Source organism: Stegostoma tigrinum, chromosome 17, assembly GCF_030684315.1.
Source record: "Stegostoma tigrinum isolate sSteTig4 chromosome 17, sSteTig4.hap1, whole genome shotgun sequence".
Taxonomy (NCBI): domain Eukaryota; kingdom Metazoa; phylum Chordata; class Chondrichthyes; order Orectolobiformes; family Stegostomatidae; genus Stegostoma; species Stegostoma tigrinum.
This window is the reverse complement of record NC_081370.1, coordinates 2,117,499-2,138,804: the sequence shown is the minus strand read 5'-3', so window position 1 is coordinate 2,138,804 and position 21,306 is coordinate 2,117,499. Positions and strand designations below refer to the sequence as shown.

At 40.6% G+C, this 21,306-nt stretch overlaps 1 protein-coding gene across 5 annotated transcripts in view; it reads left to right on the top strand.

The window, feature by feature from the left end:
* The window catches only part of LOC125459423 (activating molecule in BECN1-regulated autophagy protein 1-like), a 331,981-nt gene that overhangs the window by 28,245 nt on the left and 282,430 nt on the right, over positions 1–21,306 (top strand). For all 5 annotated transcript variants that reach the window (XM_048545862.2, XM_048545859.2, XM_048545863.2 and 2 more), the window contains 4 exons: positions 321–504; positions 985–1,157; positions 4,505–4,571; positions 16,117–17,579. In XM_048545862.2, the coding sequence (XP_048401819.1) occupies positions 321–504; positions 985–1,157; positions 4,505–4,571; positions 16,117–17,579 (1,887 nt within the window). The remainder of the gene's footprint in view (positions 1–320; positions 505–984; positions 1,158–4,504; positions 4,572–16,116; positions 17,580–21,306) is intronic.

Below are 21,306 nucleotides of genomic sequence, written 5' to 3'. Positions count from 1 at the left end.
TAATTGTGTGTATCTCAGTTTTTCATGTTGCACCAAAATCTGGTTTCGGTCATTTTTTTAAATGTGTTCCACAATGCTCTCTTCAATTCCAACTGAGTTAAATGTGCAATAGAGTGAAGATCGGAAAAGAAGATCTGTAATTTACCAATATATTTTCCAAAGGATGCAATATTTGTAAATGTGACCAATCTTCCATTTTAGTTCACTAAATCCAAGAATTATAGACAAATGAGTCTAGATCACTGTTCAGTTTGTAAATCATGTTCCAGTACACTTGACAGCCATCCAGTGCTTGACTGTTCTTTTGACCTTTTATTTAGGACTTTGATGGCCTCCACCCATGTAAATCACAATATTTACATCACTGAAGTTAAATCTGGGAGATGTATTCATTCACTAGTGGGTCATAGAAGGACACCTTGGTGTGTGACCTTTCACCCCACCATCCAAGGGCTTGTGGCATCTGGCTGTCTGGATGGGGAAGTTCGAATATGGGATTTGCACGTAAGTGTGAAAACTTTAGCTTGCACGAGTACAAGAGGCATATGAGAGTCTGTGCAGGTTAGAAAATAATTGATTGCTCATTGGTGCAAACAATGATTCAAGTGTTGGAAGTAATCAGCTAGTCAGAATGAGAAAATGAGTATTTACTGTGTGCTTTCGCATGATGGAAAACTGCTTTAATTATTGACTAGATTTTGCAGAAAGATGCTTGATTGAGTGCTGAGTTTGCATTTCTGGCAGCTTTGTGGCACTGACTCATGGATGGCTGCCCTGGGTCACTATCTCAGTGATGGGCTGACTTGAGTGAGATAGATGACTAAGGCAGTTGGCAGGAACTAAGTATGTAATTGATATCCCTCAAATGCTCTTCTTCCCAGCTTCTGTACAAAATTCAGGGCTATGTCATTAGACATTATGTTGATAAGTGTCATTACTAAACATTTATCACAAATGTTCTTCAGTAATTTGCTATTCTTTCAGGGAGGCAGTGAGAGTTGGTTTACTGAGAATAATGTGGCCATAGCATCTTTAGCCTTCCATCCTATGGCACAACTCCTACTGATAGCTACTGCAAATGAGATCCACTTCTGGGACTGGAGTCGACGAGAGCCATTTGCGGTGGTGAAAACAGCAAGTGAAATGGAGCGGGTCAGGTATGTGTGCATAAAGCTGTCTCTTGACAACTGCCCATTACATTTGACGCTTTTGGCAAAGTAAATTTTACTATGTTAACATGTGAGCTTTGTCATAAAATTATTTTGATGTGTAGTTGAGCTGACAGTATTCTATATTTGGTTAAAAAGCTGTTTTGGTTTGCAGTTGAAACACTATATCCAATTCAAGTCATATTTTGAGGTTAAGGCTAAGCTATTTAACGAAGGACTACTAATTAAAAATGCCTTCAATTTTTCAAATGGCAGTGGTAGGAACATAACCAGGAAATGCTGGATAAACTCCAGTGAGGCTTTTTCTGTGGAGAGAAGAACAAAGTTCATATTTTGTGTGAAATAAGACTTTGGTGCAAGGGTCAGAAATGACCCATTTTGAGAGATTTTGTTGAGTGATTCTGTTGTGAATCTAGTTTACTGAATTGTCATGCAAATTGAGAATGCCACAGTTGGACAAAGTAACCGTAGTTTGGAATGCACGTACGATGTCATCTAGATGGGATGAGTGAGAAATGGTTAGAATTTTGATTTGGATCTCATTATAATATAAAAGAAAGAACTACTTCACTTTCAGTCATCTGTGTTATCGCCATCGAGGTATGTCGCTAACTGATAGATTCATAAAGCCAAAATATTTTTACTAACAGAATAAGGGGTTCTGCGTGGGCCTGTTGAGAACTTCTTCGTAAGTGTCAAATTGTCCTTGTGTCACAATGGCTTAACATCATCCTGATCATTGTAGTACATCCTTGGAAGGTGTATCTTTTTAAATTTCTTCACAATGGCGTCACTTGTCAGGCCAGCATATTTTTTACCCATCTCTAATTATATGTTCACTTGCACATCCACTAACGTGGTCTGTTGTGTCCGCTGTTCCCAATGTGGCCTGCTGTACATCGGGGAGACCAAGCGGAGGCTTGAAGACCACTTTATGGAACACCTGCGCTTGGTTTGTGACAAATGACAACACCTCCCAGTTGAGAACCACTTCAATGACCATACCCCCACCCAAGATGACATGTCCGTCCTGGGCTGCCTCCAGTGCCAAATGATGCCACACGAAAACTGGAGGAACAGCACCTCATATTCTGCCTTGGAACCCTACAACCCAATGGTCTCAATGTGGACTTTACAAGCTTCAAAATCTCCCCACTCCTGACCTCATCCCAAGACCAGCCCCGCCTCCTTGACGTGTCTGACTTCTCTCCCACCTATCCACTCCTCCCACCTTACTGACCAACCCCCACCCCCACTTGCTACCTACACTCTCACCTCATCTAGCCTCATCCCCACCTCCTTGACCTGTCTGTCTTCCCTCCCACCTATCCAGTGCTCCCTCCTCACTCCACAACCCCCATCCCAACTCCCTGTCTTCACTCACCTTTAATAGGTTCATCCCCGCCTCCTTGCACTGTCCGTCTTCTCTCCACTTATCTGCTCCACTATCCACCTTCAATTACCGCCTCCCCCTCTCTATTTATTTCAGAGCCCCCTTCCCCTTCCCTTTTTACTGAAGAAGGGTCGAGCCCCGAAACATCAGCTTTCCTGCTCCTCTGATGCTGCCTGGCCTGCTGTGTTCGTTCAGCTCCACACCTTGTTATCTGCTCTGTACTGAGCTGTGTTTGAAAATTTATCTTTGTTCAGCCTCTTGTATAAATGGATTTGTTCCACACTCTGTGGATATTTACTTTCCTTCTGAGAATCTGATTGTCATTATTTTAATTAATAATCCCATGTTGGTTGCTAGAAGCTATTCAGTATTTTATCTGCTTTTAAATTGGCAGTAGTGGTTTTGGATTTATCGTAAAAAGTAATGTACAGTATTGAAAATATGTTTTATTTGTCAATAATTGGCCTTTGATATCATCAAATCTTTTTCTTCTGAATTGAACAAAAATAGAGAGTGCTTTTGACACAGTTGATTCCATTTCTGAACTTTGGCTGTTTCTTTGCTTTGCAGGATAAAATTATTGCTAACAACTGGATTCTGGGGGCATTTAGAAACCTTGCAGCACAGTTGACTGATTTTTGGTGAATAGTGGACTAATTGTGAGCAATTTGAACATACTGTGTTGTGAATCCAAGTCCAGTTATATATTTCCCTCCAATTAAGCATCCCTTAATCAATTAGTCAGTCATATATCTTAAATGTAAGTCAACACATAATGAAAAATTTTTAGTCAGTTTTTGCTCCGAAGCCAGCAACAAGCTGTGCTAGAAAGTATGCAAATGCAGGTGCCTGGCAAGAACAGTATCTGACTTGAAGAAGAAAACTTAATTATTCTTTTCACTTGACTTTAGAAGTCATTTAGGTACATGGAATTGCTGGCTGCATACTTCTGAAAACTCAATTATTCATAGAATCCCTACAGTGCAGAGAGAGGCCATTCAGCATATTGAGTCTGCACCAGCCCTCTAAAGAGCATCCTGCTGAGACCCACACCATCCTCACAGCCCCCGTAGTACAGTGTGAACAAACAATGAGGTGCCCCAGAGGTTAATATTGATTTTCTTGTTATTTAGTGATAACGTATACTTGGGTGTACAGGCCATAATTTGAGAGGACAAAGCTGGCAGTATTGGGGATTTTGAGGAGGATAGTGCGAAGGCTTCAGAGGTTGCAGAAAAAATATATACAGGAAATGTTCCAGGGATGAGGGACTTCAGTTGTGAGGATAGATTGGAAAACCCAGGGATATTCTTTTTGTAGAAAAAAAGGTTAAGGTGAGATTTGGTCGGAGTGCCCAAATCATGCGGTATTTTCAGAGTAGACAGAGAGGAACTGGTGACATTGGTGGAACGTTCAAGAAATAGGCGACAACAATACAAGACAATTAGTCATCACTCAAAGGCAGCAAAAGTCTTTTTTTTATGTGATGAGTTGATGGTAGAGGCTGATTCAATTCTCACTTTCAAAATGGAATTGAATACCCAGCAAAAGGGAATAAACAGTGTAGGGCAGGAAAGGAGAGGGACGAGATAAATTGCACTTCTTCAGAATGGTCTTTGATGCTATAATCGTTGTATGATTCTGTTCTGTCATTCAAGGAACAAGGGAAATGTAAATATCTTGTTATCTTGTAATTGATTATATGAGCTTGTGCTAGAGATTTACCTGAGATGACAAAAAATATTTCCTAAACTTCTTGTGATATGATGCCTTGGTATATTAAATGCTATTTTTTTGATTGATACTTTTGAGCTTCTGTATTTATGAAAGCTGATTTCAGAAAACTTTGGTGTTTGTGCCACCACTAGTTTTGCCAATTTTTGTGTCTGTCGATTTAAATACACTTTACATGAGTGAATGATATTGTCCTTGTGTTTTACAGACTTGTAAGATTCGATTCACTGGGCCATAACCTCCTGACTGCTATTGTCAATCCTTCAAACCAGCAGGTAATTGCCTGACTTTGTATACTATTAGTTTTGAATTTTCTGGGAGGTATTTAGTGGCATGTAGATCTATTCAAGCTTCAAGCTTTGAACTTTTGCAGAGGTGGCTGGCAACCACAGTACTTCAATTCATGGTACTTAATTAAACATCAGTGAGCTGGAAGACTAGCCAAGGTTTATAGCCCGGATGGCTATTTACCAAACCCAGGTGGGCTTCTTCACGTGTACTAATAGGGAAGTGGAGAATAATAATTCCACGCAGATGTTCTGAGCGCATGGAACTGAGACTCAAAGAGAAGTTGCTGCATTCAAGAGGTAGACAAATGGGCAGTAAAAAAAAGGGAAGAAAGTAAAACATAATGGAAGGATGATTAAATAAAATTGGTTAATATGTAGATGTGTATGTAAAAATATCAGTTTCAAAGATAATGGGTGCTCTTTGACGTGGTTCATGCTCCTAAGCCCAGATGGTATGCAGCACTGAAATAATGAAGCAACAAGTAGTACATTGAAAATTTTGTGAAACTCAGTGGATGCTAAATGCCTGGAAAATTACTGATGTGATCAAACCTGAACAAGAGCATGAACTTGTGAGCTTACAGGTGTTGCTTTGCATCTTGGGGAGAATACTGAGCTGCTGGGATCTGTTGGGAAGAAGCAGTCCTTGCAGACAGGAGCATTTAATATGAAGAGATGATTCTGTCAAGTCAGGGTTTATAAAAATGCAACTAAGGCCCTTGTTCATTAAGGACCCTAAAACTTTACATGGTACAATGTACAATGTACAATGGGTGTTGTCTCGCTGAAGCCTAACACGGTTGTTGCTTTTATACTCCCCTTGCAATAAAAGCCAACATTCCATTAGTCTGCCTAATTACTTGCTGTACCTAGATGCCAACTTCTTGTGATTTATTTATAAAGACACATCCCTCTCTCTTTACTTCCTAAAAAAAAAAGCTGACTTTCTATTCTTCCTGCCAAATGGTTTTTGATATTATTATCCTTCTGCTCAGTTTTTGCCTATTCTTTGAACAAATCTACTTTTAAAGTATTTATCTACTGTACACAGTGAAACAAGATTTCCTACCTATTTTTGTTTCACCAAGTTTAGATACAATGCAGTCACTCCCTTTATCAAAATCATGATTGTGAATCGTGAATTGTTGAGGCCCCAGCACTGATCCCTCCTTATTCTACCTCCTACAATTTGCAAAACCTCAAAGTGACCCTTTAACTTTGAATCTTGCCTCCTGTTTCTTAGCTAATCCTCTACTCAAGTTAGTAGATTACCCCCAACGCCATGAGTGCTTGTGCAGTAACCCCTCTCTGGTGCCTTCTTTATGGAATGCCTTTTGGAACGCTGAATATGCTACATTTGCAAGTCCCTTTTTGTGAACTTTGCATATACTTGTAGAATTTTTATATTCACATTTGCTGGTTTTCTTTCATATTCCAATTTCTCCCTGAATTTTTAATAATCTTTTGCCGCTTATAAGATGCGAATGCTGTTAATGTTTGCCTGGGTGTCCTTTTTACTTTTCTGCCTGTTACAATTGGAAACCTGTTATTTTTCAGCCAACATCTTCCCATTCATGTGCCAAGTATAGGTTGCCTCTATCTCTGCAAAACAAACCTCCCTCCTTTCCCTAAAACCTACCCCCTTATTTTTTCTATTACATACTGATGTTGGGGTCCATTTCATTTCTGCTCCATGTCCGCCTCATGCTGCTGCCAACACTGATTGTTATAAAGGTCAGAGGTTGAGAATATCACTTCAGAAACATGTTCTAGGAAGACCATCGCATACTGGGAGTGTCACTGGACTAGTCACCCAGAACCTTGCGTTCACACTCTGGGGAGGTGGCTTTATTCAATTAAATTCAGTGAATTAAATTAAAAACCTGGAATAATTAAGAAAAGCCAGTCTAATAGTGACTGTGTAACCACTATCTTGATTATTGTCAACACCCAACTAGCTCACTAATGTCATATGGGGAAGAAGGTCTGCCATCCTTGTCTCTCCTAGCCTACATATGGCTTCAGACTGACAGTAACGGAGTTAACTCTTTAATTTCCCTTTGGGGGAACTGGTGTTGGACAATAAATGGTGTCCTCGCTATTGACACCCAGATCCTCTGAACAAATTTAAAACAAAGGAAATTAGAGGTTTTGGAGGAGATAGAGGGAAGAAGGGACCCATTGAAAAGCTCAGGTAATGAGAAATATGTTGGATATGGATGTGAGTTTGCTCGCTGAGCTGGAAGGTTAGTTTTCAGACGTTTCGTCACCATTCTGGGTAACATCATCAGTGAGCCTCCGACGAAGCGCTGGTGTTATGTCCCGCTTTCTATTTATCTGGTTAGGTTTCCTTGGGTTGGTGATGTCGTTTCCTGTTCTTTTTCTCAGGGGATGGTAGATTGGCTCCAAGTCAATGTGTTTGTTGATGGAGTTCCGGTTGGAATGCCATGCTTCTAGGAATTCTTGTGCATGTCTCTGCTTGGCTTGTCCTAGGATGGATGTGTTGTCCCAATCAAAGTGGTGTCCTTCCTCATCTGTGTGTAAGGATACTAGTGATAGTGGGTCATGTCGTTTTGTGGCTAGTTGATGTTCATGTATCCTGGTGGCTAGCTTCCTGCCAGTTTGTCCAATGTAGTGTTTGTCACAGTTCTTGCAAGGTATTTTGTAGATGACGTTCGTTTTATTTGTTGTCTGTATAGGGTCTTTTTTTTTTGGATATAACTACCATTTACAGGAATCCCACTTGGCTAAATGTTTGAGTGATAGGAAGGAAGAGAGAGTTTTCTTTTAAATGTACATGGAGGAAGATAACCAAAGAAGGAGTGAGAGAAGTTCAGGGAGTTGCAGCTGAAGGCAATGTGTTATTTCTCCAGACACTGCTGTAAGAGTTCAACTATTCTGATGACTTTTAAGAAAAATTGTCTCATTGGGCAAAGAAATTTTACAACGTGCCCATATTTTAAGTAAATATTTGCTTAGGCCTGATGAACCATAATACATTTAATCCATAAATCATAGAAAACAATTTGTTGAATCACGTGGCTTATGCTAGTACTTTTGGTGCACGTTGTTTTCTATGCAAATGGCCCTTCAAAAGCTATTATTTGAAGCTGCTCTTTTAATTGTGTGGACGTTTGAGTTTAAGAGTGAATCCAATTTATGTTTATTGGGTATTGAACACTTGAGACACTTTTTTGATTTATTATGCATTTGCAGGTTTGAAATTGCAGGGGCACCAAAGCTACAGCTTGCTCTTCACCATTGGAGATAATAAGTTGAAATCAATGTTGTAATTATTAAAATTAAATTTCAGTAAATTTTGCTATATTTAAAATTTGCGTTTTGTGACATTTTGCTAAGCACATCTGATTTTCATTTGGGCCCTGTAAAATTCACAAATTAAAAGCACTGGAGTTGGTCTGAATGCTTTGTTATTGCATCAACTTTGCTCAATAATTCCTCTAAAATCCCTTTGTTTCTTTTTGAAGTAATCTTTTGAACCTATATGCATGATCACCTCAAGCTTGCCATCTTCCATGATGTTACACTTGGAGATAAAGCCATTTCTGATCACTTGCATTAACCTGCACCCATATCCATATTCCTCCTGTACCAAAACAAAATACCTCAAATGTTGGACATGTGAAACAAAAGCAGGAAATGTGGGAACAAATCAGTAGGTTAGGCAACGTAGGTGGAGAAGAAAGGATGCTAATGTTTCATGTACGTTTCAACAGAGCTGGGAAAGGTTTTAAACATAACGACCTTTAAAACACACAGACAGTGATAGAGTTGGTAAAAGCTCAAAAAGGATGCTTTGTGTCAGGTTGGAATGCAGGAGATTTTAAATGGAAATTGTTAGAGTTGCAGTGCCAAAATGAATGTTAATGGAACAAGTAAGGAAACGATAAAATGTCTTTCCCTGCTTCACTGTCCATATTCAACTAATCATTTCTACCCCCCCCCCCCCCCCCAATCAACCATGATGCTAAAACCAACACACCTTTCCCTCTTTTTAGCATTCTGAAGTCATAATTTCCTTGACAACATTGTTGCTCCATTCCACCGTCAATCTCAGTAAACCCCTGTGAAACGCCACTGGTCACAGACTTCCTGTCAGAAAAATACCTCTCCACAACTGCCCTCTGTCTTCTGTGACTGAGCCAATTTTATATCCAACTTGCCAATTCACTATGGATGCCATGTTAGTTAATCTTCTGGACCAACCTACCACGAGGGACTTTATCAGGTGAAATAGTTATTTATTTATTCTTCTTTCAATTTAAAATACCTGCACATTATATAGCCTGCTCGACAACAAGGAGGTCAAATGTAGATTGGGTAACCACTTTACAGAACATTTCCCTTCAGTCCAAAGGTGTGACCTTTTGCTTCCAATAGCTTGCCTTTTAGACCCCACCTTTCTGTCAGACTGACATTTTTGTCCTTGGGTTGCAAAACTGTTCCAGTAAAGCTCAGTGCAATTTTGAGGAATAGCACCCTCATTTTCGGTTAGTACTTATACAGCTCCCCAAACTTTAACATTAGAGTTCAGCAGTTTCAGACCACAACCTCTGCCTGTTTTTTGTTTGTGCTAATTTTGGCTTTCCTGTCTTGATTTTTTTTTCCGTTTTCAGTCAGCACCTGTTAATTAATCTGTAATTCTCATTTCCCCTGGACGTACTTTTTTTTCCTCGCTTGTACAATTATCACTCCCTTTGGTCTTGCAGTGCTAACCCTTTTGCTGTTCAACCTCAAGATGGAACCAGTGATATCATAGGAATGCCATGGGTTGCTTGGTTCAAGTAACTGATGCTGGGGACAATGTCCACTGCTGATGTTGGAAAAAATGTTTTTCAAAGCCATTAACCACCTATGACCATTTGTTCTTTACCAGTATTGTCTTTATCAATAAACATTACTGGCACTGTTTAACAAGGAGTTGTAGTATTAATTAATTATACATTAAAATGATTATTTAACACACAATAAGATGGAAGGGCAGATGATGTGCTGTGGCTGAAGGATGTGGGAGCTTCTGATGCTCGTGATTCAGGGCAACAGCACTGCAGTTGTTTGAAGTTTGGTTCAGTCAGTGGGCTGAAATCAACTGAAGACAGTGCAGCACATTGGAACAGTGGAAAACTGCCTGGGTGATTTATTCTAGGAGATGATCCCATCCCATAAGATAGGATCAGATAGTTTGGTCAGGCTCAGGAGGATGTGACTGTGAGTGAGGCACGCAGTGGGACCCAGAGGCCATGAGTGTATCATCCTTGATCTTTGCCGATGGCCAAACATTTTGAAGTTTTCTTTCATCTGTATGGATGAGAGGTGAGGCTGCAAGAAGCACCATGGTTCCAGAAGCCATTCAAGTGGGGCCAGAGCCAAGAAAAGAATATAATGGTATTAGGGGACAGTATAGTGAGAGGGATTGATGCTGTTCTCTGCAACAGAGATCTTGAGTTCAGGCAGCTGAGTTGTCTGCTAGGTGCCAGGATTTGAGCTATTTCCTCTGGGCTGGAGAAGAATGTGCCGTGGGAATGCCAGGATCCATTAGCTGTCCATGTTGATGTCAATGACTTGGGTGGAACTAGGAAAGAGGTTCTACTGAGAAATTACAAGAAGCTAGGTGCTAAATTAAAATCAGGTCTCAAATGAAGTATTCAGTTGATTGCTACCTGAGCCACTTGAAAATTGGCATAGGGCAAATAAGATTAGAAAAACAAATGCATGACTCAAAAACTGGCATGGGAAAAATGGGTTCGCTTGCTTAAATACTGAGTAAAGAGTTGACTCTGAACTCTGAACAGAGGGCATTGGTGAGGCCACACCTGGAATATTGTGTGCAGATTTGGTCTCCTTTTCTGTGGAAGGCTGTTCTTGCCATGGAGGGAATGATTTATGAAATTGATTCCCGGCAGGACTTAGCGATTACTGTTATCGGCAGTATAGTGATTTTCTGTCTCAACTTCCCTATAAATGCGACTTACCGTGGCCAATTTCTACAGCGTGCGATCTCACAATGCAAATATTGTGTTATTGGAGAAATATTCATAGAATGGCAGAGCAGGCTTGAGGAGTTGAATGGCCTATGTCAGCCTCTATCTGTATTTCTATGTTGCAGTAGTTAGATTCTCTTAAACAGGAGATCAGGATGTAGAATCAGAGATAATAGGAACTGCAGATGCTGGAGAATCCAAGATAACAAAGTGTGAAGCTGGATGAACACAGCAGGCAGTGCTCCTGAGATGCTGCTTGGCCTGCTGTGTTCATCCAGCTTCCACAGGATGTAGAATCAGTCTGGATCAAGTCATTCCCATGTGAACTGCTGCCATCAGCTACCATCTCTCTTGCCTGTCCTACTGTCTCTTAAATCATCGGGACATTTTCCTGACATCCAATGATGAACAGAAAAAAATTTCCTGCAATCTGTGTTTTCAGTCCCCACCTTGAGCTCCACTCTCTAGCCACTCACTACATTCTTCTCAGTGACAACTGTCTGAGTGTTAACCAGGTTGTTTGCAATTTTTTTCAAAAAGCTTAAAATCACTTATGGGATGTGGGCTTCACCATTTTGGCCCAGCACTTATTGCCAGCAACGAGTTGCCTTTGAGAAGGTGGTGGTGGTGAGCTACCTTTTTGAACCACTGCAGCTCATTTGCTGCTAGTGGATTCACAGTGCCGTCAGAGGGAATTCCAGGATTTTGACCCAGCAGTGCAGCAGGAATGAAGATATTTTTCCAACTCAGAATGATATGTTCCTTGGTGGGGCCATGCAGTTGGTGTTCCCGTGTATCTGCTGCTCTTGACCTTTTTGAGATGGAAGTGTTGTGGTTTAGAAGTTGCTGTCTAAGAAGCCTTGTGAATTTCAACAATGTATCTTACAGGTCGTACACACTGCTGTTGAGCTCGATGGTGGAGGGAGTGGATGTTTGTGGATCCAATATCAAGGCAGTCCACTTGAGTGGCAAGCAGGGTGCTTTGATATTTGATCTTCACTGAGCTCCCGACCCCTCATTCTTGCCATCAAAAAGCCTGCCAATTTCCATATTTAATATCACCTTACTCCACCCCTTAATAAAAACCGAAAGAACTATGGATGCTGTAAATCAGGAACAAAAGCTAAATTGCTGGCAAAGCTCAGCAGGACGAGCAGCATCTGCGAAGGGCAAAATAGAGTTAACGTTTCGGGTCAAGTGATCCTTCTTCAGAACTGGCTGCCCGTTTCTTAGCTTATCTGCAAGTCCTCAACATGTTTCTTTCGGAGTTGTAAATTCCAAAGCATTTTTATCCTGCCTCCTATATTTAACTCTCTATAAACTTGATTCCATTGACACCTTTTGTTTTAATGTGTGCCTTTTTTTTCATGTAACACCTCAGCCCATTGAACTGCATTGACTTCAGGTCAAGTAATACCTGACTTTAAATTCACATCCTTGCTTTGAAAATCTTCCTGGCTTTTACCTTCATGTCAATAATAAGCCCCACAGTTCTGAGATACCTGCACTCCTCCAGTGTAGCATTTTTTGATAACGATGCACAAGCAGAGCTGCAAATAATTTTATGGAATACCGCTGTGTTATATTTGTGCTGTAATAGTGTGATTAATTTTAAATACAAAACTCTTTAACAGCTCCAGTTTATTTTCAAACTAAAAAGTCTTCATTCAAGGACACTTCACTTTCATAATTGATGTTCACCGTAATTAGGTATCTATGGTTTACAATGACTGTAAACTAATTTGTAAAACAAATTCTGTAATGCCCGGATATAAACCAGTAGGATTTTCTGTAGTATAGAAATTTGGGGATTTCCTGAACATATTTGCATTGAGCTTGCAAGAGGATATATTGGAATTTGGTTTTGTGGCCAGGCTGTGTAAGCGTTTAGTTTAGTGTTTTCGGTTTATGTTCTCAGAATCTTTAGTAATGTGTTATTCACCAAGGTGTTCACATGTCTTGTTGAGGAGGTGGGTAGGTTGATTTGAGTTGACTGGAGCAGCTTGGAATTATAAACTGAAAGAAAGCAAAGCTGAAGTTCCCATCTGCTTCAAGAAGGCCACAATCACCTTGGAAAGTACCTTGGAAAGAACATGCAATGTGCCTTAATGACCGCTGCCCAGTGGCTGTGACCTCCATTTATCATGAAGTACTTCGAGAGGCCAGTCATGACCCACATCAACTGAATTCTCCCAGCCTTTTTCAATCCCCCGCAGTTTGTTAACTGACATAACAACAGGTCCATAGCAGACACCATTTCCCTAGCCTTGCACTCAAACCTGGAACATCTGCACAACAAGGACAGACTCCTGTCAACCAACTACAGCTCCACCATCCATGTCATTCTCCCCTCCAGACTGATCTCAAAACTCCGAGATCGGGGTCTGGGCCCTGCCCTCTGCAGCTGGATCCTCAGTTTCCTAACCCATAGACTGCAATCAGTGAAGATAGCCAACAGCAACTCGTCCACAATCTCTCACACCACTGGAGATCCCTGAGGATGTGTTCTCAGTCCCCTACTGTACTCCCTGTACCCCAACAACGATGAGGCAGAATACAGAAAGGAAATAGAGGGCTTGATGTCACAGAGCAATGATAACTCAATGTCGGCTCAACTAAAGAACTGATTGTTGACTTCAGAAAGAAAGGAGGAGAACACGCCCCCATCTGCATCAATGGAGTGAAGGCTGTGAGAGGGTTGGGAATGTCAAGTTCCTAGGACTGATGATAACTGACAACCTGTCCTGGACTTGCCACGTAGACGCGACAGTCATGAAGGCACAACAACGCCTCTTCCTTCGGCAGCTCAGGAAATTCGGCATGTCCGTAAGGATCCTCATCAACTTCTACGGATTCACCACTGAAAGCGTACTGTCTAGGTGCATAACAGCCTGGTATGGCAGCTGCTCTGCCCAGGGCCGTAAGAAACTACAGAAGGTTGTGTGCAGCCTTCCATCCATGGATTCCATTTACTCCTCTTGTTGCTGTAGAAAGGCCGACAACATCATCAAAGATCACACCTCAGTAATGCTCTCCTACCACCTCTTCCATGCGGGAGAAGTCACAGAAGCTTGAACACATGCACTAACAGGTTCAAAAACAGCTTCTTCCCCGCTGTTATTAGACTGATGAATGTACTGTCTAACTTCAAATAATGTTGTTCTTGCCTTGCCTGTGTCCTGTGTAGTGCAGCCTGTGTGCCTCATTCTCTGTCCTAGCTTTTTTCACTCTGTGGTCTATATGTCTTTGCTTACTATGATCTGCCTGTGCTGCTCATAAACAAAGCTTTTCACTGTATTTAGGTACGCGTGATAATAAATCCAATCAATCAAATGCTCCATGGATGTTTCGCCTCCAGAATTTTGGGGATATGGTGTACCTTTATATGGCTAATAGACTTATGCTCGACTTTACACTGCATGAATGGGATGTAGTACAGCAGTCTCCTTCCCTCCAAAGTCAAGAAAATCTGAAATTTAAATGAAAGGACTTAAAATACTCTGCAGGTCTCTGAGGGGTCACCTCTGGTAGAAGTTTATAAAACCTTGAGGGACGTGGATAGGGTGAATAGCCAAGGTCTTTTTCCCAGGAGAGCAAAGTCAAAACTAGATTAAGGTGACTGGGAAAGAGTTGAAAGGGCCCTAAGGGGCAACTTTTTCACACATGACTGAGCTGCTTGAGGAAGTGCTGGAGGCTGGTAGCATTACAACATTTAAAAGACATCTGGATGGGTATATGGATAGGAAGAATTTAGAGGGATATGGGCCAAATGCTAGCAAATGGGACTAGATTAATTTAGGGTAACTCGTTTGCATGGATGAGTTGGATGGAAGGGTCTGTTTCCATGTTGAACAGTTTTATGACTCTAGGTCTGGCAGCATCTTTGTAAAGAAAGAGAGTTGATGTTTCAAGTTGATTATCCTTTGTCAGAACAGTCACCAATCTGAAATATTAACAGTCACACTTTCTCCAAGATGAGGCTTTCAACTCCATTTAAAAATTATTTATTTGCTATGTGCTGTTCCCAAGCCCCTTTCTGTATCTTTTTGTCTGATCTGTTAACCTGAAAGTGACTTGGAGAAGATGGAGGTATTTCAGTAGAGTTCTTTTGAAAATGTTGTGCTCGCGTTCTGGTGGGTCATGATGAATATTTTGACTGGTTTTTCTGGAGTTAATGACATTTGGATTCAAATTTTAAGTGAAATGGTACAGACTGTTGGCAAGACCTCATCTCACTCAGAGTCTGGAGTTAGGTGCATTAGCTCCTGAGTGTACTTCACGGATGCTTGTTTGTTTCTGATTTTCTACTTCAGAAAAATGTGTCCAGTTGATCTTCAGAGTGGCTCAAGCTGCCATGTTAACAAAACTAATTGTGATAAATAGCTTATGGTGACTTTACATGAAGAAGCATTAGAACAAGGGTTTTCAGTGAAAGGAATTTTTGATCATAGAGTCTGCTTGCCTAGATGTTACAAATTCTGCTGATGTACGTGGTATTTTGCAGTTAATTGTCTTGGTGCAATGCATGTTATGTAATTTGTGTAGATTTTAACAATTTGTTTTTCTCAAATTGAAACTAGTGATCTGTAGTTTTGAGTGTGTGAATATATTTAACTTGTAATTATTTCGGCAGGCTTGGTTTACTTTAAATAAACAGATGAGAGCGAGACTTCTTGGAGGCTAATGGGATTTTGTTTACATTGGTGATTTTTTTTTTAACCAGTGCTGAGTAAATAGTGTAGCTCATTAAGCTTCAGTTAGGAGTTACAGGGAGGAAAACACTTTTTACTTCAGTTCGGCAGGTTTCAGAGAATTCTTTGCTGAAGTTAGATGTAAAAAAATTACTCTAAGGAAGGGAGATAGGTTAGAATTGGTATGAAGTAGATCACCTTTTAGCAATGAGTTTAGTTTTACAGTTTGAGACCATGTTTGGTTAAAGCCTTGAGGGGGTTATTTGAACAGAGGAAGTCTAAGTTTGGTTGTCTGAATTTTCAAGAAGGAGGCAGTCAGATTCTTAGCCTGGCATTTTAGCCACCACTAAGTCAAACCCAATCTGTGATTAAGGAATTCCTTCTGGAATTGGAACACCGCAAAGGGATGATTGTGGTTTACCGTGTATTTCAAAATCTTTAAACTTGTTTTACATGTAAATATCTTGGTTATTTCTATTTTTCTTCATTTATTTTGTGTAGTAAACTTCATTTTTATTGTTAAAACTAAACCTGCAGCATTTCTCATTTGTTGTGTAGTGGAAAGCCACCTTGTTAAAACCAATAAAGAATAAATTATGAACTCTGATGCCAGACTTCAGTCTGGGAAATGACTTGCCCAGCAATAACATCAGTTGGGATCGTAACTGGTGATCTCCTTTTCTTCTTTATCCTCCCTATTATTTCATTTCCTCCACCAAAATAAAGGGAAGTGGATCAGTTTGAAGGGGAGTATTTGGTTTGTGATTGACAATTTTTGAAGAGATAAGACATGTTGGATTTTGCAGATTTACGTATTATTTTCTTTTCCTCCCCTAGAATGATGATGATGGTGAAGTTCCATTGGATAATGTTGACACTGCGCAATATCGTCAGCGATCCTTCCTTCAGTCACAACCTGTCCGTCGAACTCCACTGCTCCACAACTTCCTACATATGTTGTCCTCTCGGTCATCTGGTACAACAACAGGCGATCAGAGTCAGAGTGAGGAGAGCACCTTGCCAGCAGGTGAAAGTGGTAGGACTTCAGTGTATGCTGTGCTTCGCGACCGCTTCAGCTACCCTGTTCAGGAGTGTGTTCACCACATGGGATTGGTTTGTTTTTGTAGCCGTTGTTCTGCCCTGAGGACATCATCATCCTCTTCTGTATCTAGTGAAGACAGTACTCCCACTACATCCTCTGCAGCCACCACCTCTACATCTGCACGGACTGAGCCTCGTATTCCTCCAGAAAGGCCCTCATCTCAGCCAGATCCACGTATTCCTGACCGTCCTTCAGCATTCAGTACTGTAAACTACGAGACCTCTGGCAACTCCCTACGAAATTTATCTGCAGCCACTAGTAGGAGGGGCTTATTAGGTCACACAGCATACCATTCAGGGGGTCTGCAACAATCTAACTCCAGCCCAGGCTATAGGGAACAGAGTTCAAGGTTAAGTGGGTCTGATTGGACAAGAACAATGCTGAACATATCTCCAAGGTCAGAGTTGGAAAGCATGCCACCCCCGAGAACTAGTGCATCATCCGTGAGCTTGCTTTCAGTGCTGAGACAGCAGGAGACAAATGCTCAACCTGTTTACACGTTAGCCTCTGAGGGGAGCAATGTCTTGAGTCCCGGCACAAGCAGTAGTGGTAACACTGGTGTCAACAGCAGCACAGGCGAAGAGAGATCGAACAATCAGCCGACTGTCAGAAATGTACTCCAGTGCAACCTGAACCGCTATTTCATGGAGATGGACAGCTTCCAGGACGTGGAGCAGCGAGTTGGCGAGTCCAATCAATCCCAGCAGGTGGAGGAGATCCTCAACAACAACATCGAACCTAACAGGGCTGGGCCATCACAACAGAACGGAGAGAACACTGCCAGTTCATCAGGTGGACACCTTAGCCGCTGCAGAGCCTGCCATAACCTTTTGACTTTTAACCATGACACTCAGCGATGGGAGCGGACCACACAGCTTTTTTCATCCAATGAGAGCAGCTCTTGGCATGTGCCAAACAATTATGAACCACTAGGGCAGGGTAGCAGCCATTCACCAACCCCACCAAGTAGAGGGATCATGGGTAGGACCCATGGATTGAGTGCCTCAGAAGGCAGATTTGCCCGCCACGGCTCTAGCCAGCAAGGGGAACGTACAATGGGTCTAACATTTAACAATGAGACAGGACACTGGGAGCGTGTGTATAGTCAACCAACATCAAACAGAATGTCGAATGTTTCACAAGAGGCCTTAAACCAAGAAATGCCTGAAGAAAACTCAGAAGAGAACTTGCTGAGAAGGTAATTCCTGGTTTCGAAAACTTTAAGCTAAAAGGATCTTGAATATCTGTTGTCCAAATGTGTTCTAATTTAAAGGAAAACAATTTAACTGCAGGAAGTTACACACTACCAAGCCATATAAATAGTGTGTTTGTTTTGCATTCATTTATGAGTATATGCACATACAGTTTGTGATTGATATTAATAAGCTTCAGCAAACTTGAAGTTGTTGCATCCTGTTTAATGTTTAACTTTGATGCTTGGTTGGGTTGGTGATCAATAATAAGTTGGGTTGAGTACAAGATGGAAAACATTTGAAATTGCCACCTTGATTTCAGTTGCAGGAAATCCATGATTATGAATTATGGTCTTTATTATGAATTGGGTGATGGACGATAACTGGTACTGTAACGTCTTGTGATTGCAGGGCTGTGCTCATTCACTTCATCTCTTGTGTGTTCTGTCTTATTTAATGCTACAGACCTTTGTGGTTATTTGTGCTGGCTGACCAGCCATTGAGAAGTTATTGTGAAGTGCATTGATGTTTAAAACTGCCAGCAATAAGAATAGAGCCTATTGATATTAGATTTGTAGGACTTTAATTATGACAAATAAGGAATGCCTCCGCAGAAACCCTTAAGTCAAGAAACTTAAAGCTGTTAGTTTAGTTTATCATCCTGCTTTATCTCTCTTGGGTCAAGCATGCCATTAATCACACTGGAGATGGTTGCAGCTAAAGTATCAGAGAGTTTTAATCTGAAACTTCCACATGACTGGCTTTCTCTGAGTGGCTGAAGTTCACAACTGGTCATGCAGGTGGTTTGAAACTCCCTAACCTAACAGATTTAGTAAGGTCTGTAGATGCTGGACTCAGAGATAATGCGTGTGGAGTTGGAGGAACACAACAGGCCAGGCAGCATTAGAGGAACAGGAGAGAATATGTTTGCTAATTTACGTACCTGAGGGCATTGAAGCCAATCACGCAGATGTCACGCATTCAATGTGTATTCCTTTTCTTTCCTCCATTTTCTGCCATGCAAAATAGTATCTCTGCATAAACTACAGCATTAAAATTTCACGTTGCAGTACCCAATACAGTGATCTGAACATTTACAGAGCTTAATGGCAGACTCTCTGTGAATCTGTGGATTTTGCATTTTTGAGAGGGGCTAAGTGTCTCTCTTGAACATAGAACATAGAACATTACAGCACAGTACAGGTCCTTCGGCACTCGATGTTGTGCCGACCTGTCATACCAATCTGAAGCCCATCTAACCTACACTATTCCATGTACGTCCATATGCTTGTCCAATGATGACTTAAATGTACCTAAAGTTGGTAAGTTAATAGTGAACTTCTCAATTTCCCTTGTTTGCTTTAAATATATTTGATTCTGTGATATTTTGGAACACAAGTCCAGAAGGTTTTGTTACCTTATTGCTTACATAACCTAGGTTTTTATTGTTTTATTCAGTTTATATTAAAACATTAAAAGGGGGAACTTTGAGTGTGAAAAACCTTCATAAATTCAAGCAAAATCAGTTTCTAAAAAAATGATTTTTATTTTGAACATCTCTGAGCCAGTACAAAACAAGCAGCCATGTGGGTAATTTGTCCTTCACCTCACTCACCTGGCCTTGCTCCACACCCTTTGACCAATGTTGAACTGAAAACTTTTAATTCACTCAACCTCACCAGTTTTTCGAGAAGAGTGTCAGATTTTCACTAAACTTTGTGCGGGAAAAAATAAACTTACGTTTAAGTGGGCTGGTGTGCTCTTCAAGCTTTATGTGCTTTGTTGTTCTTGATTTCACCAGAACAGAAAGCTATTTACCCTATCAAACCTTTCAACATTTTGAAGATTTCAATTAGGCCATGCATAAACCTTCTTGGCTCTAGAGAATGCAAATTAAGTTTATTCAGTCTGTCATCTTAACCTTGTAACAGTTCTATTAATTAAGGACTATTGTACTTCATACAAAAATAGTGACATGAAGTTGATCGGTTGTGTTGGTGAAAAGTAATGTAAATATAAATATATTATGTATATGAGCTTTGGAAGGTACTACTGGAATATATTTCAGATGTTTGAGGGGTGAGCTTAATTTTTTAATATTGTTTTCTCCCCCATTCCATGCTGCAGCAGAAGGGTACAGCATTTCTCACTTGTCCTTCACCTACAACTCCAATTTCTGCGGTCTTTTCCCATCCTTTCCCCATTTGTCTTTTTTAAATCGAGTAATTCAGCACAAAGCCGTGCTGAAACATATGTAGGGCAAACCATTGTATGGAGTATCTTCAGCCTGTTGATTTAATTGAGATGATACTGAGATTTTTGTTTCATCCTGGACCAAATTCTCAATCAAATTTGTTAGCTGAAGGCTATTGAGCAGTTTTATTTTGGAGGGAGGAAGGCTTTCTCCTTTAATGAATAGTCGCACGCCTTGAGACACATTTGCTAATTGCATGAAAGAAACCAGTAATGTAAACACACGAGGTGGAAATATATAAAATTGCAACGCTACTGTACCAAGTGAATGGGCAAAATTGTGACAAATGTATCTCAATAAAGGAAAATATTAGTGAAATGACTCCGTAGAGGATGGTATGCCATGACTAAGCCACCCCTCAACTTTAGTACTGTCTTTTCAGAGCCAGCTCGGAGTGTCAGAATCTCTGACACTCCCCTTATCTGTCAGCCAAGGATACCTGAATGGGAATGTTAATCTGGTCCAATCAGGGAACTTGTGCTTCATGAGGTTCAACTAGCTGATCTTATGGCAATCACTACATTTAGATTATCCACTCCAGGCCTAAAGAGTAGGGTTCTGAGTAGCGGAAAACGAAAGTTATTGAAGATTTAAAGAAGCTTTGGGTCCAGCTATTTGATTAAAATGTTTGCCAACAGCTACAGATGATCAGGATGACCACTTTTTTTTTATTCTAGAGGACTAGAATACGAGGGGATAGAAGTTTTGTTTTAGATATACAAAGCCTCGGAATACTGAGATCTGTACTGGGCACTATACCTGACAAAGGATAAAATGACTCCAAATTAAGTGCAAAAGACTGCACAGGACAATATATATGCGATTCATGAGATTGTAAATTGGTTTCTTGAGCTCTTTATTTTGCCGAACATCTAACATTGCCGTAGTTATGATATCTTTCCAATGTGAAAATATTGAGTCTTTACTTGTTACAACCAAGCTCAATAAACTGTTGAAGTTTTTGGGCTGAAACATTCTGATGTCTGGGTATCGTAATACAAGTTTTGGATCTTTTACTGCAAGATGAATTAACACAAAACCTGTTGTGCTGGTATGTTCAGAAAGACAACTTGACGTGAACCTCGTTTGTTGTTTTAGGTGAAATTTATGTTAGTGGGACGTGGCAAACACTTGAGAGATTTCTTTCACTGGGAATTCTATTTTGGAATCTCTGTTTATAGTTAGAGGGTTGTCAGAAGTTCAGCGATTTCCATCATAAACCAATCCCAATATTTACAATGGCACTGTTTCAGCTTTACATGAGTGATTAAATTACAGCTAAATGCAGAGTTCATCAGATATAAATTTGAAACATATTTTAAAAAAATAAAAATTAAGAGACCCCCCCCCCATGGCTGAGTAAAGTACCTATCACTGAAAATCTCCTCTATACACTTTAGTGAGAGCTTTGAGTAAATTTGATCTCTCACTAAAATGTTTTGTAGTGGACTATGTAAGTGCATATGTAGTGACCCAGA